Consider the following 25,899-nt stretch of genomic DNA (forward strand, 5'->3'; position numbering starts at 1 on the left):
GGTGGTGAGGGCGGGCACAGGCTGGCCCCCACCCCATCCCCAGCTGGCTACAGTTTCCATTGTCTGGCTTCCTCCTCCTGAGTCCACTGGAGCTGCAGGGTTTCATCTGGAGAGAGGAGGGACTGGGTTAGTGGCTTTTTGCAGCAGACAAAAGATCTGGCCCATGTGACCCCCTGACTCCCTAGAACCTACCCACTCAGCCCCTCTCTCTCCCTGGCCAGCCCCTTACCCCTGCTCAGGCTCACATCTGTGCTAGTTTTGGTTTGAGGGGTTTGGGTGGCTTCCAGGTTCCCTCTCTGAGCCTTCGGTGCTTTGCCAGTTCAGCCCCTTGTATACCAGCCACTGACACCAGCCAGACATTGCTCGGGACCCACTGTCTTTGGAGGACGGGGCAGTACCTGGAGCAGGGTAGGTGGCAGAGAGGAATCAGGAAGGAGGCATAGGGGCAGCGGTGGTGCTAAGCTGGCAGGAGGTCCCAATCCCTCTGTGCCTCCCTGGGTCCCCTCCATACAGTCCACACTGCACACAAGGATGTTGAGGGCCTCTCTCATCACCTGCTACTTATCTACTGGCCTGAGGGGAATGGGGGCTGTGGGGATGGGAGCTTGCCAGGAGCCAGGCCTGGTGAGAGAGTGGCCTGGTGCCCTCACCAGGCTTCGATGACATCACTGTCACCTTCAGGGAACTCTCGGTGGCCTTGTAATCCTGCGAGGGGCTTCCAGTGTGGTCCAGCACACGGACCTCAGTGCTTATGGGATTCTCAATCACCCAATTCAAGCTTGTAGAGCCTGGAAGCATCACAGAATCAGGGCTGGGGGACCCATCAGTCTGTTGGTTCTCGGCCACCGCCCCGCTCCCAGGCTGACCCAGCCCAGCTCTCACTGGTCTGCTGCTCATCATCTGTGTCCTCCTCAAGTTCAGGGTAGGGAGAACACCTCAGGTATCTTTCTTTGCTATAATACTCCTCGCGTCGCAGATCAATTTCCTTTTCCAACGCAACGGTGGTGGATGAAGCTAGGGACTGATTTCTTAAGGCAGGGGAAGCTGAGGAGTCATCCAAATCAATCTGAGTCATATGGCCACCTAGAGAATACAGGCCACCTAGCGAATACAGGCCACCAGCTCCACTGTGACCCCCAAGCACCGGGGAGCTCAAGCCCCAGGTTCTCATCTCACTTCTATCACCTCCTCCCATTTTAGAAAAACGTCAGTGACTTTTCCACCCGCCACGGTTCGCTTGGGCTTTCTGTTCCTCCTCCCCAGCCAGCCTTCCTTGGGGACTATCCTGGTGAGGACCCCACTCCAGTTGCCCTCTGCCTTCCCTGGGGTCACCTTCCAGCACGACTTCCCTGTCAGCCAGCAGGGCCCTGAGGAAGACAGGCTATGGTGGAGAAGGTTCTGGACTACAATTACCTTGGGTCCCTGGGGCCCCACCATAGCTAACCTTTGACTTCTAGGATGTGGTTCCTGGCCACCAGGCCAAGCTCATCTTTGAGTCCTCTGGTCAGTTCTCTTGCCCCGCCTCTCTCCACAGGCCTGGGCTCTGAGGCCAGCATCACACCTCGACTGCCATTGCTCATACTGACACTACCCACACTGTTGTTCTTGTTATTATCCAAGGGCAGGTTTTTCGGAGGCTTGAGGAACTTTCCTTCATCGTAGTGTGCCTTGCGGTGCTTTTCAAAATCACTGGATCCTGTGGGCCAGTGTCAGAGCTTGGCTTTCCTGCCAGGCTCTCGCTGCAGGCTCACGCCACCCCCTTTCCACTCAATCCCCACCCCACATCTCACGTGTCTTGGAAAAGTTGTCTGAAGACCCTGAGCTTCTGTTATCACTGTACAGGGAGACCTTGGGGCAGAAATTGTCCATTGCTGCAAACCTGAAGGGGAGGGAGGCCAGTTGGGGGCACAGAAGGGAGAGAACAATGGGAGCAGGTGGTAGATGGGGCCAAGCTGGCTGACTCCCCCACTTTGGCCTGGGTGAGTCCTGATCCAAACTGTAGTACACCTCCCATCTGGGGGGGCCCGAAGGCAGAGCTGGCTCAGACCAGAGTTCAGGGGTGGAGGGAGGAAGAGGCCCCAATTCCCTACTGACTTCTGGCAGGACTATCACCTCTCTGCTAGCTCCTCAGGAGTCATTGTGTGAGAGGTCTCTGCGAGCAGGTCTTCATCGCTGTCCTGCGGCCTGCACAGGAGGAAGGAAGGAAGCAGTGCCTCAGAAGGGGATAGCAGGCAGTCCCCCACTCCTTTGAGTAGGGAAGAGAGTCTGGGCTGAAGGGCTAGGGCTGAGGGCTCAGCACCTGTGGTAGGGAGTGCGGGGCTCATCCACCTTCATAAATCCATAGTCCTTGTCAGCAGCGTGGTAGGTCGCCAGAATATTCATTTCATCCCAGCGCAGAGACTTTTTCCTTCGGGTGAGGGAAGGACACAAAAAAGGGGGAGGAAACCTTCTAGTGCCCTCCTCCTCATAGCCCTCTCTCATTCTTACAGTCATTCAAAAACTGGTTTTTGCACCCCCTTGTAGTTCCAGAGGTGTAGGAGGCTGTGGATGGGGTCATACCTGATGACAATCACGTACGATGTAGTCAGGGTACATGCTGACTTCTTATCCGGTACCTGCTACTCTCTCAAAGGCTAGGAACCTCAGATTTCCCACCCAATTACCCTCACCGACTCTCACTTTTAGTTCTTGGCACTCCGCCCCTTCTCCCCTGACTCCGCCTCCTCTAGTGTCTGGAATCCCTTCCTCCCGGGCTCCTTACCTCTCCGCCCTGGGGGATTTGTGCATCACGGTGGAGCTGCTGTTTTTTAGTATGCTCCGGGGCCGGTCCTCACAGGGTTTGTCGGGGTGCATGCAAGTTGACCCGGAGCGCGGGATATATCCCGAGTGGTACACCCCAGGCCCCCCGGACCCCAGGTTGGACGTCCCGGATACACTGGTTCCAGGGAAGGGGGGATTAAGCCCGCCAGGGTGTGTACCGGACCCGGGATGCCGGTTGAGGCCGGAACCGAGGACTGCTGTTCCTCCGGAGGGCTGGCTAGAACCAGGACTGCCAATTACGGTTCCCCCGGAGTGTATGGGGGGCCCAGAACCGTGAAACATGGCTACTCCGGAGGGCAGCCCGGCACTTGCCTCGACTCCTCCGATGCCTCCGGGCACTCCCCTGGTTGGCCCTCCAGGAGATTCTTCGTCGAGGCCGCTAGCAGCCCCCAGAGATTCCTGCTTCTCTATGGCCCCCCTAGGGGGCCACTCTCACCTACCCCGCCCCGGCTCCCTGCACCATATAGCCCCGCCCCCACCGCGGCGGGCGGGGGACGATTGGGCGAGGCCTGGGTCCCCTCCCCCACTGCTCCCTGGAGCCGCGGGGGGAGGATTCAAAACTGTATAGGGACCTCGGGCTGGGAGCCCCTCCGCTTGCCCCTCCTCTTCTGTCCCACCCTAAGACTTTTCTTTGTCTCTGGGATTTGTTCCCGCCTTTCTCCCCTATCACTGCTCTCATCTGAATTATCCAATCGTAGTCAGGGGTCCTGGCCGTGGGGCGTGAAGCCTAATTGTGACGTCACAGTCCTCCAATCTTAGCGTGAGCGTCGAGGGAGTTGTGCTGGGGGTTTGTTGACCGCTCTGGGGGAATCTTTGGGGAATGTCACAGCGCCGTTGCTTGAAACTTACTGTCGGGGTTCCTTTGGATTCTTTATTCGTGGCTTTAAAACCTAAGTTTGGTTGGACTGGAGTTCAAGATAGGCTTGACTTGAAACATCCGCGAGCTTTTTTTCCCCCCAAAGCCGGGCCGCTCTGCCTCTGCGGAGAGTTGTGATACAAAGTGGAGGGACTGCGACACTCTAGAAAGACATAACCGGTCTCAGTGGTAGGGAGGGCGGATATTTTCATTTACAAAGCTACCAGTTCCCTGCTCTGGGAGCTCAAACCTCGCTCACACCGCTTCGAAACGCGCGGAGCGAAGGAGAGGTCCCTCCTTCCCTTGCCGTAAAGCGAATACTTCAAGGTGTTGCCTGCCTCGACGAAGGCGGGGTCGTCCGTGCAGCTGTCGCAAAGCTGAAAGTGTTTGGGCACCAAGTCCCCCCCGCCGCGTCGTAAAGATGCCTGCGGCAGTCGTTTCTTCCACTGTCGCAAAAGCTCCCGGCCTGTCTTCACCCCTCTGGAGCCACTCCGTCACCTCGCCCGTGTCGTAAAGCAAACCTGCCCGACCCTGTCGTCCTTTCTCTTCCCACCGTGGTAGTCCTTAGTTCCCTAACCCGGGATGCTTTATTGCCCGGCACTGCCGTAAAGCATATCTGGCCCCACCCCCCCCACCCCCCACCCCCGGTCCTATTCCCTCTGGGCGTCCGTGCACCGCGGTTGCCACGGTGCCGCCAAGCGCGGCTGTCGCGCGGCCCCGGTGTCAGCGGCGATGGCGGCGGGGTCGGGTGGGAGTGGGGGCTCTGGGGGAGGCCCCGGGTCGGGGCCGGGTGGGGGTGGGGGCCCCCCCGGCGGGAGCGGCCCAGGACCGGGGTCCGGCGGGGGTCCGGGCAGCGGCGGGGAGCTGCACCCGCGCACTGGGCGCTTGGTGAGCCTATCGGCCTGTGGGCGTACAGCGCGGCGGCAGCAGCCGGGCCAGGAGTTTAATCACGGGCTGGTGTTGAGCCGGGAACCCTTGCGCGATGGACGCATCTTCACCGTCCGCATCGACCGCAAGGTGCGGAGCTGGGGCCGCGGAAGCGAGATGTGGAGGGTGGTGGGAGGGGACTAGAAGGAGATGGGGGAGGCCAGCCGGGGTAGTCCACATCACCGGGTACCGAGAGGGAACCGCCAGACAGGACACCAGGTGATGGGCGGGAAGGGACCATGAAACGGAAACATTCAGTCTCAAGGAGAAGGAGACAAGGAGAGCTTGAGTTTTCTTAAGACCCAGGAGCAGGGAAGGGACATGGGGCCCCACCCACTATAATGACTAGGGAACAGATCTGGAACAATTTTGGGGAGATGGAGGATGGAGAGATGTCAGAAGTGTGATGGGAAGAGAAAAGAGGTAACCAAGAAAAGAACAACCATTGAAGGACAAACTCACCGGTTTGGCTAGAAAGATGGGTGAAGAGAGATACTCAGGGAGCAAGAGGTGTGTGTGCCTGTGCATAATGTGGTGAAGAGGCTGGGTGCACAGAGACAGAATTTGGGAGAAGGGTGAGTTTGAGTGCAGCCAGAGCCTAGGAGAGAATTAGGCCATATACAAGGAGGGAGAGAGCCATATACAAGAGCAAGGAATATGGACATGGAGAGCTGTGAATTTGGCTGGTTGAGGGGCCACAGAGACCAGGGAAGTTAGAGGTGGCAGGGGGCTAGGGCCAGGGAATTTAGCCAGCGTGGTGGGGAAAGGCGTGGTGTTGTAGACAGTGAGCACCCACAGTACAAAGCAGAGTTGCTAAAGGAGAGCGGGCGCAACCATCCCCTGAGACCAGAGTCCAGAAAATACCTTGTGGGACTGGATCTCTGGATGGTGATGCCTCGTGTCTCAAGAGAGCAAAGCCAGTTAGCTGTCTGAGAGGTGGGAAGAGGGGGACACAGTGGCCTGTGAGATGTGGTTTCCTAGTGGTGGGAGACCCATTCGTGGCCCATCCTGAGTCCCTGTCCACCACTCCATCACAGGTCAACTCCTGGAGTGGCTCCATTGAGATTGGGGTGACGGCACTGGACCCCAGTGTGCTGGACTTCCCAAGCAGCGCCACGGGGCTGAAGGGGGGCTCGTGGGTAGTGTCAGGCTGCTCGGTGCTGAGGGATGGACGTTCTGTGCTGGAGGAGTATGGTCAGGACCTGGACCAGCTTGGCGAAGGGGACCGTGTGGGCGTGGAGCGCACGGCTGCGGGGGAGCTGCGGCTCTGGGTGAATGGGCGGGATTGCGGCGTGGCCGCCACAGGCCTGCCAGCTCGTGTCTGGGCCGTTGTGGACCTTTACGGCAAGTGCACCCAGATCACCGTGCTACCCCCTGAGCCGGGCTTCAGCCCCCCTACTCCCATCCCCACACCTCCCCTCGAGCCCTCTGCCCCCACTGAAGATTCTACCTTGGCTGAACAGGGGACCTCTGGGGATGAAGGTGAGAACACAGCTGGGGCAGCGCTGGAGAGGTGGGGCAGAGGGAATGGCTGAAGGAATGGGGGAAATGTAGTGACAAGTAGGGCATGGGCAGGGCCACTCAGACCCCCGAGTCCGTTGAAGGGGATAGCAGGGACTAGAGGAGGGGTGTCATGGCTGTGGGCCCTGCAGCAGGGGCTGAACCCTTATTCCCCTCCTATCCCACCTGGTCCCCAGCCTTCATGGTGTCCCCCGCGCAGGCCCGGCCGGAGACGTTTCCTAACAGCCTTGAGTCGCATAATGGTGAGGGCTCTGGGGAGGCCCCGGGAAGGGGAGCGGGAAGTGAGGTGGACAGGGAGGGACCTCAGGAGAGGGGTAGGGGGAGTGCGGCAAGCCTGAGAATGAGGAGACTCATTTCTGCTTCCTTCCTCTGCCCTGCTATCGCAGAATTTGCCAGCATGGAGCTCTCCGAGGTGGTGAGCAACGCCATCCTGTCTGCTTACAACGGGGGGCTCCTAAATGTGAACCTGAGCTCCCCACCGGCAGGGGAAGCACCGGGGCCTAGCGGCAGTGCCACCTCACCCATCCTCACTTCCAACGATGCCCTCCTTTTTCATGAGAAGTGTGGAACCCTCATCAAACTCAGCAACAATAATAAGACGGCAGAGCGCCGCCGGCCCCTGGATGAATTCAACAATGGGGTTGTCATGACCAACCGCCCACTCCGGGACAATGAGATGTTTGAGGTGTGCAAGGTCCTGGGGTCTGACTGGCACCTCACCCTCTGGGAGCTAGGGGTGGGACTTGATGCTGGAACGGGGTGGAGGTGGCCTGGGGAAGAGCCAAGGGCGCAGAGTTTTTTCTCTGCATTTACATTCCCCGCCTCTCCCTTCCACTGTCACTACACCCAAGATCCGCATCGACAAGCTCGTAGATAAGTGGTCAGGCTCCATTGAGATTGGTGTCACCACCCACAACCCCAACAATTTGGAGTACCCAGCCACCATGACCAACCTGCAGTCAGGTACCAGCCCTCGGCAGGGTGGGCATGGCCTGTGGTTGCTGAGGTGAAGGGAGCCCGTACCCTGACCAGGGTGTCCGCTTCCCCCAGGCACCATCATGATGAGTGGCTGCGGGATCCTGACCAACGGCAAGGGCACCCGCCGGGAGTACTGTGAATTCAGTCTGGATGAGCTGCAGGTGAGGGTGGGCTCAAAGCACGGGCCACTCGCCAGGGGCGCCCGGGCACTGTGCAGCCCTGCCTGGGCACTGTGCTCTCTGACCTAGAGCAAGGCCCTTTATCTTTTGCTTGAAGGCTCCTCTGAGAAGGCAGGGTTGCCCAGCGGTTAGGCACTCAGATTTGGGAGTCAGATGGGTTCAGTTCCTTTCTCTGTTGGGCCATTTGTGGTCGTGACCTGCAGCAAGAAACTTGCTCTCTTTGGTAGTTGTTTCTTCCTGATGTCTGGAAATGAACCCGTCAGTAGTTTTCGATAGATTGTCATGAGGGTTAATAAGTCGGTGTTGATAAAGTGGTTTAACACAGTGCCTGACTTGCCTTGAGCATTCAGAGTGGTCTGAGATGCATGGGAGCCTTTCGGAGCGGTTTCCCTGTCGCATGGTGTGGTGGGAAGGCTCGAGGACCACTCTGTTCTCACAGTCCCCAGGACAAGTCTGGAGCCTGATTGTGAATGGATTCCAGGCTGTTATTTTTCTGCTTTGAATAGGAGGGCGACCACATTGGTCTCACGAGGAAGTCCAACTCTGCCCTACACTTCTTCATTAATGGCATTGATCAGGGTAAGGGGAAGCTCAGAGAGAGCAGCTGGGCCAGGGCTTTTGCCGTGAGGGGGTCTGTATCTCATCCTCTTGCCTGTTTCATACTCCATCTCCCTATATTGACTCTTCTCCCCTTATCCCCCCATTCCCTGTGCCTTCCACCCCCGCAGGCGTGGCTACCCCCTTGACGCCCCCAGTGGTGTACGGTGTGGTGGACTTGTATGGGATGGCTGTGAAGGTGACCATCGTCCACAATAACAACCACAGTGACCGCCTACGCCGGAACAATGCCATCCTGCGGGCGCTGTCCCCTGAGGGTGCTCTCCGCCGGGCTGCTCCTGCGGCCCAGGCAGAACCCGAGCGCCTGCTCTTCCACCCCAACTGTGGGCAGAAGGCAGCCATCACCCACGAGGGACGCACTGCCCTGAGGCCCCAGTATGGCCCATGGGGTGGGGAGAAGCCTGCGGAGGGGCTCTGATGGGATTGGGGGGAGGGGTGGGGCAGTGGGAGGCACCAGGAGTCTGGTGTGGGGCATCCTGGACAGAGAAGGGGGGCCTCTTGGAGTGTGGAGTGTGGCTTCTTGACTTGGGTAGTGGGTGTCGGGCAGGCATCGCTGGGCTGAGCTTTGGCACACTCAGTATGTGTGTCGGGATCTGAGTCCCCACTTGCTGTGCCCTCAGTGCCACCGACGACTTCAATCATGGCGTGGTGCTGAGCAGCAGAGCCCTGCGGGATGGAGAGGTGTTCCAGGTGCGCATCGACAAGATGGTGGACAAATGGGCTGGCTCCATTGAGATTGGTGTCACCACCCACAACCCTGCCTACCTCCAGTTGCCCTCCACCATGACCAACTTGCGCTCTGGTGAGCTCCCAAGAAGGGCAGGGCCAAGATAGGGTGCTAGGGGGGATGCCGTCCCTGAAGCCCTGAAGCTTGTTCTCCGGCCCCTCTTTCACTTGTCACATTTATGACGACGCATTCAGTGGCTGAGGAGTGCCATGTGGACAGGGCCTGTGGCTGGCTTGGGAACTGCAGAGTTTTCTTGCCCTGCTCTGGGAAGAAAGCAACTGTCAAAGAAAAGGCAGGTTGGGCTAATGGCTTTGGGGAGTAATGTGGGGACCGCTATGTAAAGGAGAGGAGCTCTGGCTTCCCCCTTATGGCCTCTGCCACTCCTTGTCCCCCTAGGGACCTGGATGATGACAGGGAATGGGGTGATGCACAATGGGACGACCATCTTGGACGAATATGGGCACAACCTGGACCGGCTCAAGGTGGGAGAGGGGGGGTACCGCCAGGTGTCGGCAGCGGGGAGGTAGGCAAGGTGGGGCTGCTGCGGGACCAGCCCAGGCAGGAACTCCGCCTGACTCCTCACTCCAGCCCCACTTCTTCCAAGGCAGGGGACACGGTGGGCGTGGTGCGGCGGGAGGACGGAACTCTCCACTTCTTTGTCAATGGGATGACTCAGGGCCCCGCCGCCTGGAACGTGCCCCCGGGCGTCTATGCTGTCGTCGATCTCTATGGCCAGGCAGCCCAGGCCACCATTGTGGACGACGTGGGTGAGGGCCGGGCTGGGCAGCGGTTGGGGTGGCCTTGGGAGGCCTCAGAGACAAATGTAATCCTAATGAGTGATGTCCACTCTTGCAGAGGTGCCCCAGGTCCCTGAGCCACTCCCTGAGGGGAACAACCAGGTGTCTCCAAGCTCCCCGTCATCAGGGACCGGGGGCTCCGACCTCCGCTTCCATCAGCTGCACGGCAGCAATGCAGTCATCACCAACGGCGGCCGCACTGCGCTCCGCCACAACTGCCGCAGCGAGTTCAATGACGCCATCGTCATCTCCAACCGGTTGGTGTCGGGACTTTCATGTCCCCACTTTCCTACTACCCAGCATTGGCTACCCAGTAGGGTCTGTCTGATGGCCATTCTCCCTGGCAGGGCCCTGAGGGATGGAGAGCTGTTTGAAATTGTCATTCAGAAGATGGTAGACCGCTGGTCAGGCTCCATCGAGGCTGGTGAGGGACAGCTCTGTGTGTGTGTGTGTGTGTGTGTGCGCGCGTGTGTGCGTGCGCGCGCGCGCGCGCGCGCGCACGCACATGCACTGCAGTCAGGCGCTGGCTGCAGGAGGGTGGGGGCTCAGCTCAGACCCACCCCTGCCTCCTTCCAGGAGTGACCGCTATTCGGCCTGAGGACCTTGAATTCCCCAACACTATGACGGACATTGACTACGATACGTGGATGCTGAGGTTGGGCTGTCTGCTTTGGGGACCAGCTGGGCGGGGCTGGGTGGAGCTGGCTGGGATGAGGGACGCAGAGTTGGGGCATGTGGTGGCCATAGACAATGACAGACCCAGGGGTTCTGGCTGCCCAGTCCCTTCGATTCTGGGAAGCCCTCCCCCCAGACCCTTAGGGTAGCTCCTGGTTTTCCCAGGGGGGACCCCAGGGATGAAGGACACAAGATTGGGTCTCAGACCCCATATCGAGATCCCAGTCTGAGGCACTGGAAGGTTCTGACAAGCAGAGACTGGGCAGAGACCTGTGTGGGGAGAGGAAGCTGGGAGGCTGACCTACTCCTTCTGTCATCCCCCCAGCGGCACAGCCATCATGCAAGACGGTAACACCATGCGCAACAACTACGGGTGTGACCTTGACGCGCTAGGCACGGGTGCTCGCATCGGCATGATGCGCACTGCCAAGGGCGATCTGCACTACTTCATCAACGGCCAGGACCAAGGCGCTGCCTGCTCAGGCTTGCCTCCCGGTAAAGGTGACTACTCTGTGGCTTTCGCCCTGCCACCTTCAGCCCAGGCCACCCCTGGCTATCAGGCTCCTGACCCCTTCCTTTCTCACCCAGAGGTGTATGCAGTAGTGGATCTATATGGCCAGTGCGTCCAAGTGTCCATCACCAATGCTACCGGCCCCATGGACAACAGCCTGGCGACCAGCAACACCGCCACTGAGAAGTCATTCCCCCTGCACTCCCCAGGTTCAGCCGGCAGGGAGGGAGGGAGGGCTCTGCCTGCCTGCTGTGGGCCTGGGGGATGCAGTTTCCAGGTCACGGAAGCTGTTCAAAGATAGGCTGGCTGCAGCAGCTGCAGACTGAGGGGAAGGGGGAGGGATCAACCCGTGGTGGGAAGCAGCCAAGAAGAGGGGAGGAGGTTACACCTGGTACACAGGGCCTGGACCCTTCCTCGCCACCAGCGGGCCGGGACACCGTAGCTGGGCATGGCAGGTTTGGGACTGGGTCTTGGCATGGTGAAAGAGGAGTCGGGTCTTGAGGGAGCACTGGAGATGGGACCTTCGCGTCAACTTCCTGCTCTACCTGAAAGCTTTGCCTGTGTCCTGTCTGAAGCTTGCTGCCCCAGTCCTCCCCCATCCTCTGGTGCCATCTTTTCACAGCGGCTGGCGTGGCTCACCGATTCCACAGTACTTGCGGCAAGAACATCACCCTGGAGGAAGACGGCACGAGGGCGGTGCGTGCTGCTGGCTACGCCCACGGCCTCGTCTTCAGCACCAAGGAGCTCAAGACCGAGGAGGTCTTTGAGGTGGGCCATGGCGATGTGACAGGGGAGGTGGTGGACCCTCCACAGCAGGGCCAGACTGCTTCCCACCCTCCTGCCCCACAGTGCCACTGAGAGATCCTCTCTCTCACAGGTGAAAGTGGAGGAGCTGGATGAGAAGTGGGCTGGTTCCCTCCGGCTAGGGCTGACCACACTAGCGCCGGGGGAGACGGGGCCTGGAGCGGGCAGTGGCCCGGGACTGCCTCCCTCCCTGCCAGAGCTCCGGACTAAGACCACCTGGATGGTGTCCAGCTGTGAAGTGAGGCGCGACGGGCAGCTCCAGAGGATGAACTATGGCCGGAACCTCGAGAGGCTGGGGGTGAAGCAGCTGGCTTCAGGGACCGGGGTGGGCGTGGGAGTCGGGGTGGCGGGGAGAGGCGGGCTGAGCACTTGTCCTTGCCTCACCTTGGCCCTAGGTGGGGAGCCGTGTGGGCATTCGCCGAGGGGCAGATGACACGATGCACGTCCTGGTAGATGGAGAGGATATGGGGCCTGCAGCCACTGGCATTGCCAAGGTAGACCCAAGACCAGCGTTGGGTCTGGGAGTGGGGTTGAGGTCCTCCACTGATCTCTGACTTCTGGGTCTGTGTGCCCCCAGAGCGTGTGGGCCGTGTTGGATCTGTATGGGCCAGTGCGGAGTGTTTCTATTGTCAGCTCCACCAGGCTGGACGAGCCAGAAGGCACCCAGCCTCCTTCCCCCAGCTCGGACACTGGCAGCGAGGGCGAGGAGGATGATGAGGGCGAGGAGCACGGCCTGGAAGTAAGAGGCTGTGGCAGGGCCCACTGGGCACAGGGATGGGCCGTTGGTGGCCCGTTGGGTCATCTTCAGCTTCTCTGGTCCAGCCCTGGGTGGGCGGAGGCTTATCTGCAGGCTCTGTGTCAAGCCCAGTGGGGTGGCTCAGGCCTTGCGTCAGCCGCCCCGCAGCTCACTCTCTCCTCCACACCAGGGCCAGAATCAAGTGGCCGTTATGCCCACAGCCCTCGAGTTCCTGGAGAACCATGGGAAGAATATTCTCTTGTCCAACGGGAACCGTACAGCTACACGAGTGGCTAGCTACAACCAGGGCATCGTTGTCATCAGCCAGCCCCTGGTGCCCCAGCTGCTGGTCCAGGTGGGCCTCACCTCCTGTCCCCGGCTCCTCTTGCTCAGGGTGACCCAGGGCCAACCCTCCTGCAGAGAGGCTTTTCCAGGTTGAGGACAAAGTGGAAGGCATGCCCTTTGGGTGAGCTTCCTGGGCTTTTGTTCATATCCTGTGGTGGCAGTTGTAGATCAGTTTCCAGGAAGTACCCACCTGGGGGCTGTGACGAGGGAAGCAGTGGAGAGGGGCTGAGGGATGCCAGGGAGACTCCTGATTCTATATGTGAGAACAGGGCATGCTTTCCAGAGGAGGGGGTCTTATGCTGCAGACTACAAGTTGTCAGAGTTAGGCAGGTGAAGAAAGCCCGTGGGGACAAGAATCCTTTCAGAAGCAATAGCAAGACCAAGGCTGAAAGAGGGAAGGACACAGCTGAATTGGCAGTTTCTGGTCCGTCCAGGCATCAGAAGGGGTGGCATCCCAGGCCACACTGCAGGGTGCCATCTTCTCTCCCTGGCTGGGGTGAGGAGGCCGGTCTTGCAGGGTGGGTGACCTCTTTGTAGGAGGCCATGATTGCGGAGTGGTTGCCTTCTCCCCAGGTACGGATAGACTTCTTGAACCGGCAGTGGACATCTTCCCTTGTCCTGGGAGTCATCACCTGCCCACCGGAGAGGCTCAACTTCCCTGCTTCTGCCTGTGCCCTCAAACGGGCAGCCTGGCTGCTGCGGGGCCGCGGGGTCTTCCACAACGGTCTCAAGGTGGGTAGGGAGCAGAGAGAAGGGGGAGGGGCTGGCCGAGAGGGAGAAGAGAGGCCCCTAGCCCTGGAGCTAGGACCGTAGGTATAAAGGCGTCCTGTAGCGGATGGGCAAGGGTGTGAGCGGCGTTACCTGGCCAGTCTCGGGCTCATCGTCTCCTACATCCCTGCCGTGGAGAACGTTGCGGGGGATGGGGCTGGGGGAGGTGGAGTCTAGGTAACTGAAGCAGGGGCAGAGCCTGGGCAGGGGGCAAGTGTGGAGGCAAAGCCCAGGGACTGGCGACCCGAAGCTTAGTGAAGGGCAGGGGTGGCTGCTGCCAGTGGGAGTCTGATCTCTGGGAAGACAGTAGGTCTCTCCTCCCAGATCTGTGAGAAGTTTGGGCCAAATCTGGACACGTGTCCTGAAGGCACCATCCTGGGACTGCGGCTAGACAGCTCTGGGGGGCTGCATCTCCACATCAATGGGATGGACCAGGGAGTGGCTGTGCCAGATGTCCCCCTGCCCTGCCATGCGCTCGTGGACCTCTACGGGCAGTGTGAGCAGGTCAGTGGCAGCGGAGGCGGGGAGGAGTGGTGCCTGGAAGGCTGGGCTGTCCGAGGACAGGGGAAGTCTGGAGTTCAAGGAGGGGATCAGCAGGCTCTGGGGGCTGGTCACACTCTGGCTGACCACCCCTCTCCCCTGCAGGTGACAATCGTGACCCCTGAACCAGGGGCTGCCAGTGGAAAGAGTGCTGGAACCCAAGGGGACATGGAGAAAGCTGACATGGTGGATGGTGAGCCAGCCGAAGGGGCCAGGATCCCACCTCACCCCCGCCTCGTACTTGTGGCCCCGGCTCCCGTGACCTGTGCCCCCTCTGCCCCCTCAGGTATCAAGGAGAGCGTGTGCTGGGGTCCACCGCCCACTGCTAGCCCCCTCAAGAGCTGTGAGTACCACGCCCTTTGCTCCCGCTTCCAGGAACTGCTGCTGCTTCCTGGTGAGTCCCCAGTCCCCCAGAACCTGCCTCATTCCCGGCCCAGCCCAGGGCCATGGCCAGAGCCCTGGAGACCAGTAGGAAAGAGGCCACATGGCTGAGACCCAGGGCGGGAGCCATGCCACAAAGTCTACCACTCACCCTCCACAGAGGATTATTTCATGCCTCCGCCGAAGCGCAGCCTGTGCTACTGTGAGTCTTGCCGGAAGCTTCGAGGGGATGAGGCCCACAGGCGCCGTGGGGAGCCCCCGCGGGAATACGCTCTGCCCTTTGGCTGGTGCAGGTTCAACCTCAGGTACGTATGGCGCAGGGTCATGCTTCTCTCTCACTGTTCTTTGCCCCCTTGAGAAAGGGAGGTCCCGAGAGGGTGTATGGTAGAAGACAAAACTTCTTGTCTGGGGAATGACCTCGGGGAGCCAGTGACCTTTGTCCTATCTGTCCACCTCCTAGGGTGAATCCCCGCCTGGAGGCTGGAACACTAACCAAGAAGTGGCACATGGCGTATCATGGGAGCAACGTGGCAGCCGTCCGGAGGGTGCTGGACCGCGGGGAGCTGGGAGCAGGTACCGCAGCACCAGCAGAGGCCGGGCAGGCCGGGCCCGTGGGCCATGGGGGGACCACCCTGACCCAGCTCTCCTCACAGGCACTGCTTCCATCCTGAGCTGCCGGCCCTTGAAGGGAGAGCCTGGGCTGGGGTTTGAGGAGCCTGGCGAGAACTGCGCGCCTCCTCGGGAGCAGCAGCCCCCTCCAGTGCTGCTTTCCCCCTCCCTCCAATATGCTGGGGCTGAGGCCCTGGCATCCAAAGTGCAGTGAGTTCACAGGAAGGGGGGCCTGGCGCCACATGGGTCTCCATGATTCCCTCTCCTCTCCCACCTTGTCTCCCTAGTTCCTCAGTCTCTACCCAGCCCTTTCTTCACACAGTCTTTGCACAAGTACCACTTATTTTGTCTTACCACAGAGAACAAAGAAGGGAACCCCGGGCATGTGGAAGTTGTGCCCTCTCTTGCTCTAGAATGTTTATGCATAATAAGTATTTAGTGTTTTTAAAGGTGACAAGTACGTACTATGGAAACAAAAAGAGTGAGTGAAGTGGGTCAGAAGTGTGGTTGGAGCGGGCGTATGGTATAGGGTGGTCCAGGTAGACATCATTAAGAAGGTGAGATCTGAGCAAAGACTTGGAGAAGGCAGGAGGGAGTTAGGCGAGCAGGCATTGGGAGGAAGGCCATTTCAAGTAGAGAGGACGGCTAGAGCCAGGTCCCTGTAAGCAGAGAGTGATTCCTGAAAACAGCAAGGCCAGCTGCTAACTGTCGTGGTGGCAGCTGGAAAGGGGGAGAGGTCCTGGGCCCAGAGGTCTCACTGCCCTATTTATGCTTCTTGCCTGACAGATTCCGGGACCCCAAATCCCAGCAGACACACCAGGCCCAGGTGGCGTTCCAGGTGTGTGTGCGCCCTGGCTCCTACACCCCCGGACCCCCTTCCGCTGCCCTCAGAGAGCCTCCCGACCCTCACTTCAGCCCAGCCGAACTTGAATGGGTAACCAAGGAGAAGGGGGCCACACTCCTCTATGCCCTGCTGGTACGGGTGGAGTGAGGGGTGAGGCCGCACCACTACAAGCACAGTTGGGCCTCGGCCCGTGGACTCTGAATGACGACTGCCACCACCTCACTCCAGCGACCCACGGCATGCTCAGTGCTCCGCCTGGCAGATGCACAGGAGCATGCGGGCAGACTCAGACTAGCTGGGAAGCGGAGCTGTCTCCATGCCCAGGGCCCGGACAGTCCCTCCCTCCGAGGTGAAGGCGCAGCGGGGAGCCCGGCCGCAGGCCCTGGGGAACCCTCTCCATGCACTGATCTGGGGAGCACGACTCCCCGCGACTCCTCCCCCATACACTTAATTTATTTCCGTTTCTGTTCTGGTTACTGTGAATCCCAGAGGAGTCTCCCGGTGCCCCACATGAAGCTGCTTTTCCGGCCCAGGCGGGAGTGGGGAAGGCGGCGCCGGGGGTCGGGCCTCTGTACAGTTATTACTGACTCTGATTTCTAAGGAGCCAATAAACGCCGTCTCAGAGCAGCCGCCTCGGCCTCTCTCGCGCGCGCCTCTCGCCTCCCGGAGGAGCCCCGGCCCCGCCACGTCAGGGACTCCGCCCGCGGGGCCGACCCGGTAGGGGCGTTTCGCGGTGCGCGGCCGGGGCGCAGCGGAGACGTTTGGACACCGCGGGCACCCGTCGCGGGCGCTACAGCCTGCCCCGCCCCGCCCAGCCCAGCCCAACCCACGAGCCCGCGGCCGCCCCGACTCCGGAAGGATTCGGCCGAGCGGCCGGATGTGACGCCGCGGCCCAGGCGCTCGGGAGGCCGCGGAGAAAGCGACGAGAAGACGGGTAGGGAGGGGCCGGCACCCGGGTGGCGGGCAGGGGGCGGGAGCACCAAGACCCCCGCCCGCACACGCGGAGGAACCGCTCTGAGGGCCGGGCCGGGCGGTGGGCACGTGACCGGGGCGGCGGGCGGGCGGCTTCCGCCCGGCCCATCGCGCTCCCCCTGAGCGCCCGCCTCCCCGTAGGCCCGGCCCGAGGTCTGGCAGCCAGCAACAGAGCCGGGCGCCCACGGCCCGAGCGCCCACGGCAGCACCATGCCTGCGCTCCTGGAGCGCCCCAAGCTTTCCAACGCCATGGCCAGGGCGTTGCACCGGCACATCATGATGGAGCGGGAGCGCAAGCGGCAGGGTGAGACGGGGCCAAAGCGGGAGGATGCACGGCCCGGGGAGCACCGCTCTCCCAGGGCTGACCCCCCACCCACGGGAAGATCAGTGCACGGCGGCCGAAGCTAGAGGGACGGACAGCCCCGTTGTGGTGGGGATTAGAGGCCACACCTAAATTCCAGCGCCCTGGAGCTGAGAAGGACCTTGGAGAGCACCTAATAAACCTCCCCGTCCCAGCCCCCTCGCAGTGATGGGGAAGCCTGTCCCTTCCCAGTGCTCTTCTTGGTACTGGAGCAAGTACCAAGAGCACTGGGATAATCAATTTTTGCCGGTCTTCATTCTCTAACATTCTAATAGTTTAACCATCTTGCCACTTTCTCGTTCTGCCTCTTATTCCAGAGGAGGAAGAGGTGGACAAGATGATGGAACAGAAGATGAAGGAAGAGCAGGAGAGAAGGAAGAAAAAGGAGATGGAAGAGAGAATGTCACTAGAGGAAACCAAGGAACAAGTAAGCAGTCTCTTCATCTCTCCTAGCTCTTTCTTCGCTTGGCTCTCCTGCCTTCACCTTCTCTCCCCTCCCCAGATCCTGAAGTTGCAGGAGAAGCTTTTAGCCCTACAGGAAGAGAAACATCAGCTTTTCCTGCAGCTCAAGAAAGTTTTACATGAGGAAGAAAAACGGAGGCGGAAAGAGCAGAGGTGAGATTGGAGAGCTAAAAATAAAATTGGGCCCAAAGTGTAACTGGGATCAGGTAACAAAACATCAGTGTTTAATGGCAAACGGGACGGTGGGGGGTGGGGAACGGGATGGGATGGACTTGTCTTTGATCTGCCTTCCTTTCCCTCCAGTGACCTGACCACTCTGACATCAGCGGCATACCAGCAAGGCCTGACCGTTCACACTGGAACTCATCTCCTCAGCATGCAGGGTGAGGATTAAAGAAACCGCTTGTCAGGATGCGCCTTCCGGTAGGTTGCTGCCTCATTTCAGCATCATGAAGCCCCTCTCCCTCTCTAGGGAGCCCTGGAGGACACAATCGTCCAGGCACCCTCATGGCAGCAGACAGAGCCAAACAGATGTTTGGACCCCAAGTGCTTACGGTAAAAACAGTAGAAACGGGGGTCTAGGCTGCATTGTTTTCCCACTACTACCACCCAGACCCCGGCATGCTTGCCAGCCAGCACTCAAGTCGTGAGTGTGTCCCACCGAACTGTGTAGAGGAACTGGGGCACAGTCACTTGAGGTTTTGCTTCATGGAGTACACAGGCAGTGAGTTCTCATCTTTCCTCCTTAGACCCGGCACTACGTGGGCTCAGCAGCTGCTTTCGCAGGGACCCCAGAGCATGGGCAATTCCAGGGCAGCCCGGGCGGCGCCTATGGGACTGCTCAGCCCCCACCTCACTATGGACCCACACAGCCTGCCTACAGTCCTAGTCAGCAGCTCAGAGGTCAGCGGTGGGAAAAGAGGAAGAGAACTTTCCTCAAGGCCCAGAGGGAGGAGTGTGGAACAGGCTACGAGGAGGTTCTCGTGACTGTCTCTTGCCTCCTCAGCACCTTCCGCATTTCCTGCAGTACAGTACCTGTCTCAGCCGCAGCCTCAGCCCTATGCCGTGCACAGCCACTTTCAGCCCACCCAGACAGGTGACGGACACCCCACGCAGGGGCCCAGTTTCACGGGTCCTCCCTTCCTCCTTTCCCCGTTCTCTATACCCACTTCACACCCTTCCTCCCCACCTAGGGTTCCTCCAGCCTGGTGGTGCCCTGTCCTTGCAAAAACAAATGGAACACGCTAACCAACAGACAGGCTTCTCTGACTCAGTGAGTAGAGCCTTGCAAGGTCAGGGAAGGGCTACCTATGCTAAGGGGATCCGCAGGCTGCCTCAGCTAACTTTGTTCTCTGCAGTCCTCCCTGCGCCCCATGCATCCCCAAGCTCTGCATCCAGCCCCTGGACTCCTGGCCTCACCCCAGCTCCCTGTGCAGATGCAACCAGCAGGAAAGGTAAGGGTGATAATCCAGCCCGTGAGAATCCCTACATGACAGGGAAATAGGACTGGGTAGGACAGGTGGTCCCCACCCCCATATTCCCTTCTTCCCTTGGGATGGCTCTGAGTTGGGTGTGGAGTAGACGGGAGGGTACGCACACTGACAAAGCCCTCCTTTCATCACCGCTGCCAGTCGGGCTTTGCAACCACCAGCCAGCCTGGCCCTCGGCTCCCCTTCATCCAGCACAGCCAGAACCCGCGATTCTACCACAAGTGACCCATCAGATTTGATCTTCAACCTTGCCCTCAGCCCCTGCCGTGGGGGAGGATCCCCAGTGTGTCCTAGTCCCAAGGCCAATAAAATCTACCTGCCACTGACCCTGGCTGCGACTATCTGTGTTGCCTCCCACTGGGCTGCTTGGAGGGTGAGGGGTGGCTGGCAGGTCCATAGGAACCACAGGGGGACAGCAGGTTGGTTGTAATGAGCTCAGCGACAGAGTTCAACCTATACTCTTACTTCTGATTTCCAAATTGACATTCTAGTCAGCAAATACCGATTTAATTCGAAGCAGCAGCTGAGTTGGGGGCTTCATATTAAACTTGTAGTTTTATTCAGGTTTGATTTTTAACAAATGTGTCGGGGAGAGAGCCCGCAGGAAAGGGTGAAGCCCATGGGGGCAGGGCCCTCCCAGATGCCTGAGGAGGGGGCAGGTCCCCTCCCCTCTCCTCCTCTTCCCTTCCCATCTAAAGGGATTTGGGGAGAGACATAGGCAGGGGAGGGGGCTGGTCCCCAGTCTGTGGGGGTGGTGCTTGGGAAAAAGGGCTATTGGGGAATAAGGGACCAGACCAGGGATGAGTGGGGGAAGGGCACAAGGAACATTTGCCAGAATCCACAGCTTTCTGATTCCAGATTGAATTAAAAAAAAAAAAAAAAAATCCAAAAAAAAAAAAAAAATCCAAAACAAACCTAAACCACAAGCAGCACCCACCCGGTCTCCCCCACCAGGGCTGTAGTGCGAGGGGAGAAGAGGAGGGCAGCTTCACCAAGGCCATGGTTCACTCACTCCTGGCCAAGGGAGCAGGGTGAAGGGCAGGGGCTCCCCGACAGATTGAGGGTGTAGGGGAAACCAAAATAAAATGTCAAATAAATCGTGTAGGAGGAGTCCAGCCAAGGGCCGGGCCAGAGCTGGGCCAGGCTGGGGGAGGGGGCCTCTGCAGGCTGGAGGATCACTGTTGCCACCACAGCCACCCTGGGTAGAAGAGAGAAACCAGGTGAGACAGGATAAAACCTTCAAAGGGAAAAAGGGTGAGGGGAACAAGCACCACAGTCAATTAAGACCAAAGTAGCTCTTCCATGGAGATAACAAAGTGAGTGAATGGGGCTGGGCTCGGGAGGGGTGTCACCACACTCACCTGGGAGCCAGTTATTTTGCCATGGCCTTGATTGCAACAGCTGCCTCCTCTGTCATGGCAGACAGCACCGTGATCTGGGGGAGCATGGGGGATAGTCAAGTCTGAGCTCAGAGAAACCAGCACAAAGAACAGGGCTGGGCATAAAAGAAAGAGGGGGGGCACCATACCAGTATCTCTTCTCCACAGTCGTACTTCTGCTCAATCTCCTTGCCAAGATCTCCCTCAGGCAGACGGAGGTCCTCTCGCACCTCCCCGCTGTCTTGGAGCAGTGATAGATACCCATCCTGGATGCCAATCAGCTGGGGGCAGACAGGGGAAGGAAGCTGAAGGTAGGCCCAAGCAGCCTGAGGATAAAGGATCTGATGGGCAAACTAGGGTGGGAATCTGCTAATACCAAATACCCTCTCCTCCTGCCAATCTCCCTTCTCTCAGCACAAGGTCTTCTGGCCAGTCTCTATTTTCCTCCCACAAACCACTAACCCATCTACATCCAGACATCTACATACCTGGAAATCGTTCCTTTTGATGTTGGGGACATCCATATTATGAGTTGACGGGCAGATATCTTCATATTTCTTCCCAGTAAAGATGTCAATACCAACCAGATGGACCTGTATGCATGCATCACATCAAAGAGAAACCCAACCAAACTCTAGGATGGAGGAGATAAAGGCTCAAGTTATCCCTGGCTAGTGAGGGAAGTCAGACTAGGTTGTCAGGACAAAGATTAGAGGAGTTGGAATTGAACCAATCAACTCAAGAAAGAAACACTAAAGCCTCTAAAAAGAGCCTGGGGCCAAAAGACCCCCGCTGAGACTGGAGTTGACAGCACACAGGAAGGTTGTAGGACAGGCTTGGAGCAATCACTTCGAGCTATCAAAACATTAACAAGAGACCAGGATCCTAGGGGAACAGGAGGAGTCTAGGTGAAAGTCTGGAAGAAGCTTTTTTTTTTTTTTTTCTCTTTCTTTTTTTTTTTATTTTTTGCGGTACGCGGGCCTCTCACTGCTGTGGCCTCTCCCGTTGCGGAGCACAGGCTCCGGGCGCGCAGGCTCAGCGGCCATGGCTCACGGGCCCAGTCGCTCCGCGGCATGTGGGATCTTCCCAGACCGGGGCACGAACCCGCGTCCCCTGCATCGGCAGGCGGACTCTCAACCACTGCGCCACCAGGGAAGCCCTGGAAGAAGCTTTTTGGACAGCATAAAAGGCTGAGAACTTGGAAAATAAGGAAGGTAGAAGCGAAAGAGCTGAGAAGACAGGAAGGAATGAGAAAGAAGAGAGCCGAAAGGAAAAAGAGGACTTGGGGGGAGAACAGAAAGAACGATGCATTTAGGAAATAAGGAAACCAGAAAAAACAGAGAATGATCTAGACATCTGGGGGTAACTTAGGATGTGCCAAGTCAACAGAAGACAGAAAAACTGCTTTGGGAACAAAACCACAAGAAATCCAACAAGGGTGAATCAGGTTGAACTTTTGAGAAAAAAGAAAAAGTAAAGTTACAAGGAGGGATATAAGAAAAATGTTAGGACCTAAGGAAGCAAGGAGGCCCCAGGAGAGAAGGCAGGTAGAGACACTCTGATGCTGCATCAGAGATCCAAGGGGAGAGCTGGCACTGGAGAGTGGGGCAGCAATTTGGAAACTCAGAGGTGTACACTGGAGCCCCTCCGAGGGATGTTAGGATTGGAGAAATCCTGGGCAAAGTGATGGAAACAAAGAGAACCTACAAAGACTCAAATGGACAAATAGAAAAAGTGACAGAGCAGCTGAAGAGCCAGAGCATAAAGGACCACGAAGAGAAGTTGGAGACACACAAAGATGGAGAAAGGGGGGATTCCAAGGATGACAGGGCACAGAAGGCTAACCAAGGAGGAAGCTGAAGGCTGGTGTAGTAGTTGAAAAAGGTGTCCAGGGCTGAGTGCTGAACACAAGGAACTGGATGGTAATAAAAGAGCTAAAGAAGATAGGGGGCTAGCATTGATGATAGCTGGTGGGGAAGACAAGATATGGAAATGAACTTCTAACCTTGGCATGGCCGTGCTTGCCAGTCTTGGAGGTTGACATCTCCACAATCTTACATGGCCGGCCTTTGAGCACCACAAAGCCATTCTTACGTAATGCTGAGCACTGCATCGGGAAGGTGGCTGAGGCCCCTGCATCTCCTGTCTCGAAGTCCAAATCATCTGCCATTTTAAGAGGCTTCGATTCCAACTAGAATCAAGAAGAGAACTAGGGTCAGTAAGGATAGAATTAACAGGGTCTCCAATTTATCCCACTCTACTCTAGAAACACTGCTTCATTTTTTCCCCAGCACTTTATTCCATTACCCACGTAAAATAAAGTTCCTAGATTAAATACTGATTGGAATCAAAAATACTATGTGTGTGGCGGTGGGAGATAAGCAGGATTCCCCACCCCAAATGAAAGCTAAAGGGGTGGCCCGGGACAGAAAAAGCTCCAGGAAGTCAGGATGTCAAATCTCTGAGATGGGCAAAGGCCTAATTCCTGGTAGGGGGAGGACTCAGGTGTTGCTTGCCACTGAAAACCAACCACCCCTCTTCCCCACACATAACCAGGGCTATAATTAGGTGAGCAGCTATGAGCCAGCAAAAGGGCGGGGCTAATGTGGGGGGGAGGGGTGGAGACCGGAGGACAGGGAGCCCCACCCGTCTCTGTTACACCCCCCCACCCTATCCACACACGAGCCAGTCACTGGTACAGGAAACCACAAGGCCTCTTTGGGGGATTCCCGCCTCTCCAGCATGCATTTGCAGACGCAGCCGAGGGGGAAAAAGTAAAGTTGTTTTCTAACTGATCTCCCTGCCAAACACCTCTGCTTTCCCAAAGGGAACCCAGGAACCCAGCCTCTCCTCAAGGGCCCTCCCACTTTTCCCAGGATGCACCGGTCCTGTCGGCTTTTCAGGCCGGGCCTGTACAGTCAGTAGAAAGTGGGAGAGTGGGGAGTGGTGAATGACGATAAAATGAAAGCAAAAGGCTGGTAGTAGTTAGTGAGTAGTGTAAATTATACTAGGCTAGCAGAGTTAAGGACCCTAAAACCAGGCACTCCCAAATCAGACACAACGAGAAAGACAGTGACAAGGTGAAGAGCACCTATCAAAGCGGGCAACCCATCTGCCCGGGACTTTAAAGCGCTGTCGGGACGACCGATAGGAGTTGGGCTCCCGTCCAATCGCCCTCGGTTTCCCACTTTCTCTGGCATCCCAGCACGGACAAATGCCACTTACACCTGGCTGGCCGCCTCACTTCACAGGAGGATTGGGGGGGAAAGCTCCAGGGGCCCATGAGGTGGGGGAGCGCTAACATATGCCCACAGCGGGCTTACGGAGGTGATCAAGATCCGGGCCTCGGGCTTCTCCCACTCCTCAAAATTCCAAACTCCCTTAGGCGCCCGCGAGGACCACCTCTCTCCGCGCTGAGGGTTGCCGGCTCCCGCCCACCATGTGGCCGCCCGGGGCTTCCGGTGGCCGGGACCTGGGGGGAGGGGTCCCCGCGATGCCATGCGGCCCCCGTCCACGTTCGGCCATGCGGCCTCCGACCCCAAGGGCAGCCTCTCATAGGCGGCACTTCCGGTACTGCGGCCACCCCCTCCTCAAAGGCCGCGCCAGGCCGGAGCCACGCAGCCTCCCCTCCCCCCCGCCGGCCGCCAACCTCCCCTCCACATGCCCTCTCACCGAATAGCCCCCTCCCCCACCTCATGTGGCCGCGCGGCGCCCGGTTCTCAACGTCCCAGGTACCCTTACCCCGGCGGGCCGATCTTGCCCCCGGCCCTCGCCCCAGCTTGGCCGCCCGGCGGCCTTTCCCGCGTGGCGGCCTCGCTGCTCGCCGTCCCCCGCCCTGCGTCGCTCCAACGTCACCGGGCCAGCCCCAACCGTCACCCCGCGCGCCAACCGGGTCGCGCGCCCGAGCCCCTCCGCACCTCGCGCCGCTCGCAGACCGAATCTCGTGCGGCGGCGGCGGCCGCCGATCCCCTCTGCCCCCTCCCCGACCCTCGCGCAGTTGCATCTCTACTCCCAGGCCCAAGCCAAGGTTCCGCGCACGCGCGCCCTGCCCGCTCTCACCTCGCGCGAATGCACTGACTCGACCCCGTTCACTCGCGGCGAGCCCAACCGCTGCCTCAGAGCCTGCTGCCGCCGCCGCCGCCGCCTCTACCGCCGCCGCCGCTGCTGCACACGGGTCTTAGTACGCAGGCGCCGACTCCCCACTGACCAACCAAGCAGCCCTATGACAGCCGCGCAAGCGTGCTATCTATCTCCTCCGCCCTCCACCCCCGCACTGCGCAAGCGCACAGATTCTCCTGGCTCTCCACCCTCCCTCCCACCTACCCATCCAATGACGCGCATCCGTGAACCCGCCCCTCACAATTCCTGAGTTCGTCCCACCAGTAGGCAACGCGCAGGCGCATCCGGTTTTTTAATCCCTTCAACCTCCTCTCCCATCCCCGTGTTAGACCACCAGCCCTACCGGACGGTTCTTGCGCCTGCGCAATAAGGAGCCCTGCACTCCACACCCTCTGAAGGAAACGCCTCGGCCTCAAGGCGCATGCGTGTTGGGAGTCCTGACCTCCCCTTCCACTTCAGACGTCGTCTGTACGCCAGGCGTTGAAAAGACCACGCCACTGTACTGCTGGTGTCGTCTAGAACGCATGCGCCTTAGGAAACGCCCCACCTCGACTTTAGCTGGGCTTAAGACTCACACGTTTCAGAAAACTTGCACTGTGGGGTGGGTCCTTGGTCTCAAAACCCATTTCCCCGCTTCCCCCTTCCCCTGGTTCCACACATGCGCGAGAGAGCTCTTTACGCTCCACTCTTCCCAGCGCGCTAGTGTGGTCGGGTTACCACCCATCTCAGCTTCACTTCTCTGAACTGTGCGACTCTGCTCTGCCATAGAGTTTCATCCAGAAAGATAGAGCGGTCCTATCCCAGCCACCATCTTGTTTAAACCCTCGGTCCATATTGGTCTCTATGGCTTCCATAGAGGCCATTCTACTTCTGAATCATAAAGAGATTTACATGGCATTTCTCTTCCCCCCCCCCCACTGTTCTCTACGGGATCCAAAACAGTTGTCTACGAGCACCCTTAGAAAAAATTCTCTATAAAGAGGAGTGCTGTATCAAATTACACTGACATTCTCTAAATCATGGGAAGTGACCAATGAAACCAGAAACAAACTATCTCTCGGAATGAATTTCCCTGGCCCTCGTTCTAGGGAAGAAAGGCGCTGCTTTTCCTGAAAGTTTGTAGTCTTCTTCCTCTAGTTCCTAGGTTTTCAGCACTACCTTCATAGCTACCTTGTTTGCTTCAGTAAGCTAGGTTGACAACAGTATTGTGGAACAAGACAAGCAGCTAAACAGCTGGACTTGGAATCCAAAATCCTAAATCTGGTTCTTGTTTTAAGATGTGACATGATGGATGTGAACTGCAAACACTAGCTTGAATTAATACATTTACGTAGCACATTATACTATCACCCCCAGCTCCTCCCACTCAATTTTCTGAAGTTTCTGCCATTTCCTTTGGGGAAAACAAGCTTCCTGGGTGCATTGTTTGAAAGTCCAATTCATGCTCTTCTCAAAGATGTCCAAATGACCCAACAATTCC

General features: G+C 58.4%; 4 protein-coding genes across 13 annotated transcripts; 2 read left to right on the top strand and 2 right to left on the bottom strand.

The window, feature by feature from the left end:
- Positions 1-26: 26 nt before the first annotated feature.
- On the bottom strand, positions 27-3,430 carry LOC132477890 (uncharacterized). Of its 5 annotated transcripts, none has more exons than XM_060080390.1 (9): positions 2,762-3,430; positions 2,300-2,407; positions 2,113-2,184; positions 1,791-1,879; positions 1,445-1,696; positions 883-1,083; positions 651-788; positions 246-398; positions 27-106 (listed from the first exon to the last, which is right to left on the bottom strand). In XM_060080390.1, exons 1-8 carry the CDS (start codon positions 3,100-3,102, stop codon positions 253-255), a joined length of 1,347 nt encoding a protein of 448 aa, XP_059936373.1. In that variant the 5' UTR covers positions 3,103-3,430; the 3' UTR covers positions 27-106; positions 246-252. The 5 variants fall into 5 exon arrangements, with proteins under 5 accessions (XP_059936373.1, XP_059936377.1, XP_059936374.1 ...); XM_060080394.1 differs by having other exon boundaries at positions 31-106; positions 230-398; positions 3,133-3,430; XM_060080391.1 differs by having other exon boundaries at positions 31-106; positions 230-398; positions 883-1,044.
- Positions 3,431-4,408: 978 nt separating this feature from the next.
- Positions 4,409-16,260, top strand: NEURL4 (neuralized E3 ubiquitin protein ligase 4). 4 transcript variants are annotated; one of them, XM_060082578.1, is made up of 29 exons: positions 4,409-4,693; positions 5,641-6,085; positions 6,301-6,366; positions 6,511-6,809; positions 6,976-7,087; positions 7,175-7,263; positions 7,788-7,860; positions 8,010-8,274; positions 8,520-8,701; positions 9,023-9,108; positions 9,231-9,393; positions 9,482-9,680; positions 9,771-9,847; positions 10,000-10,078; positions 10,424-10,599; positions 10,687-10,818; positions 11,232-11,377; positions 11,487-11,711; positions 11,809-11,907; positions 11,991-12,152; positions 12,340-12,504; positions 13,068-13,226; positions 13,587-13,766; positions 13,908-13,995; positions 14,089-14,196; positions 14,344-14,488; positions 14,644-14,756; positions 14,837-15,002; positions 15,579-16,260. In XM_060082578.1, the coding sequence occupies exons 1-29, from the start codon at positions 4,409-4,411 to the stop codon at positions 15,781-15,783; spliced, it is 4,689 nt and encodes a 1,562-aa protein (XP_059938561.1). In that variant the 3' UTR covers positions 15,784-16,260. The 4 variants fall into 4 exon arrangements, with proteins under 4 accessions (XP_059938561.1, XP_059938562.1, XP_059938563.1 ...); XM_060082579.1 differs by having other exon boundaries at positions 10,424-10,593; XM_060082580.1 differs by lacking the exon at positions 6,301-6,366 and having other exon boundaries at positions 10,424-10,593.
- Positions 16,261-16,449: 189 nt separating this feature from the next.
- On the top strand, positions 16,450-19,247 carry GPS2 (G protein pathway suppressor 2). 2 transcript variants are annotated; one of them, XM_060082583.1, is made up of 11 exons: positions 16,455-16,570; positions 16,750-16,912; positions 17,287-17,396; positions 17,472-17,584; positions 17,735-17,814; positions 17,904-17,986; positions 18,181-18,334; positions 18,438-18,527; positions 18,625-18,704; positions 18,790-18,885; positions 19,063-19,247. In XM_060082583.1, the coding sequence occupies exons 2-11, from the start codon at positions 16,819-16,821 to the stop codon at positions 19,144-19,146; spliced, it is 984 nt and encodes a 327-aa protein (XP_059938566.1). In that variant the 5' UTR covers positions 16,455-16,570; positions 16,750-16,818; the 3' UTR covers positions 19,147-19,247. The 2 variants fall into 2 exon arrangements, with proteins under 2 accessions (XP_059938565.1, XP_059938566.1); XM_060082582.1 differs by having other exon boundaries at positions 16,450-16,570; positions 17,287-17,584.
- A 210-nt stretch (positions 19,248-19,457) lies between these two features.
- On the bottom strand, positions 19,458-24,567 carry EIF5A (eukaryotic translation initiation factor 5A). 2 transcript variants are annotated; one of them, XM_060082584.1, is made up of 6 exons: positions 24,360-24,567; positions 22,306-22,491; positions 20,789-20,893; positions 20,450-20,581; positions 20,283-20,356; positions 19,458-20,119 (listed from the first exon to the last, which is right to left on the bottom strand). In XM_060082584.1, exons 2-5 carry the CDS (start codon positions 22,468-22,470, stop codon positions 20,294-20,296), a joined length of 465 nt encoding a protein of 154 aa, XP_059938567.1. In that variant the 5' UTR covers positions 22,471-22,491; positions 24,360-24,567; the 3' UTR covers positions 19,458-20,119; positions 20,283-20,293. The 2 variants fall into 2 exon arrangements, with proteins under 2 accessions (XP_059938567.1, XP_059938570.1); XM_060082587.1 differs by lacking the exon at positions 24,360-24,567 and adding an exon at positions 24,042-24,129.
- Positions 24,568-25,899: the final 1,332 nt, after the last annotated feature.

This window comes from Mesoplodon densirostris, chromosome 18 (assembly GCF_025265405.1).
Source record: "Mesoplodon densirostris isolate mMesDen1 chromosome 18, mMesDen1 primary haplotype, whole genome shotgun sequence".
NCBI lineage: Eukaryota > Metazoa > Chordata > Mammalia > Artiodactyla > Ziphiidae > Mesoplodon > Mesoplodon densirostris.

What these genes read in the sequence shown, in the direction of transcription:
- LOC132477890 (XM_060080390.1), bottom strand. Translation starts at nt 3,102, where the DNA reads ATGTTTCACGGTTCTGGGCCCCCCATACACTCCGGGGGAACCGTAATT. An exon ending in AAATCCCCCAGGGCGGAGAG is followed by an intron (nt 2,408 to 2,761) that starts GTAAGGAGCCCG and finishes CCTCACCCGAAG; the next exon opens with GAAAAAGTCTCTGCGCTGGG. An exon ending in CCTGAGGAGCTAGCAGAGAG is followed by an intron (nt 1,880 to 2,112) that starts GTGATAGTCCTG and finishes CCTCCCCTTCAG; the next exon opens with GTTTGCAGCAATGGACAATT.
- NEURL4 (XM_060082578.1), top strand. Translation starts at nt 4,409, where the DNA reads ATGGCGGCGGGGTCGGGTGGGAGTGGGGGCTCTGGGGGAGGCCCCGGG. An exon ending in GGGACAATGAGATGTTTGAG is followed by an intron (nt 6,810 to 6,975) that starts GTGTGCAAGGTC and finishes ACTACACCCAAG; the next exon opens with ATCCGCATCGACAAGCTCGT. An exon ending in ACAACCTGGACCGGCTCAAG is followed by an intron (nt 9,109 to 9,230) that starts GTGGGAGAGGGG and finishes ACTTCTTCCAAG; the next exon opens with GCAGGGGACACGGTGGGCGT.
- GPS2 (XM_060082582.1), top strand. Translation starts at nt 16,819, where the DNA reads ATGCCTGCGCTCCTGGAGCGCCCCAAGCTTTCCAACGCCATGGCCAGG. An exon ending in CGGAGGCGGAAAGAGCAGAG is followed by an intron (nt 17,585 to 17,734) that starts GTGAGATTGGAG and finishes CTTTCCCTCCAG; the next exon opens with TGACCTGACCACTCTGACAT. An exon ending in TCATCTCCTCAGCATGCAGG is followed by an intron (nt 17,815 to 17,903) that starts GTGAGGATTAAA and finishes CTCCCTCTCTAG; the next exon opens with GGAGCCCTGGAGGACACAAT.
- EIF5A (XM_060082584.1), bottom strand. Translation starts at nt 22,470, where the DNA reads ATGGCAGATGATTTGGACTTCGAGACAGGAGATGCAGGGGCCTCAGCC. An exon ending in GCAAGCACGGCCATGCCAAG is followed by an intron (nt 20,894 to 22,305) that starts GTTAGAAGTTCA and finishes GCATGCATACAG; the next exon opens with GTCCATCTGGTTGGTATTGA. An exon ending in ACTGTGGAGAAGAGATACTG is followed by an intron (nt 20,357 to 20,449) that starts GTATGGTGCCCC and finishes ATGCTCCCCCAG; the next exon opens with ATCACGGTGCTGTCTGCCAT.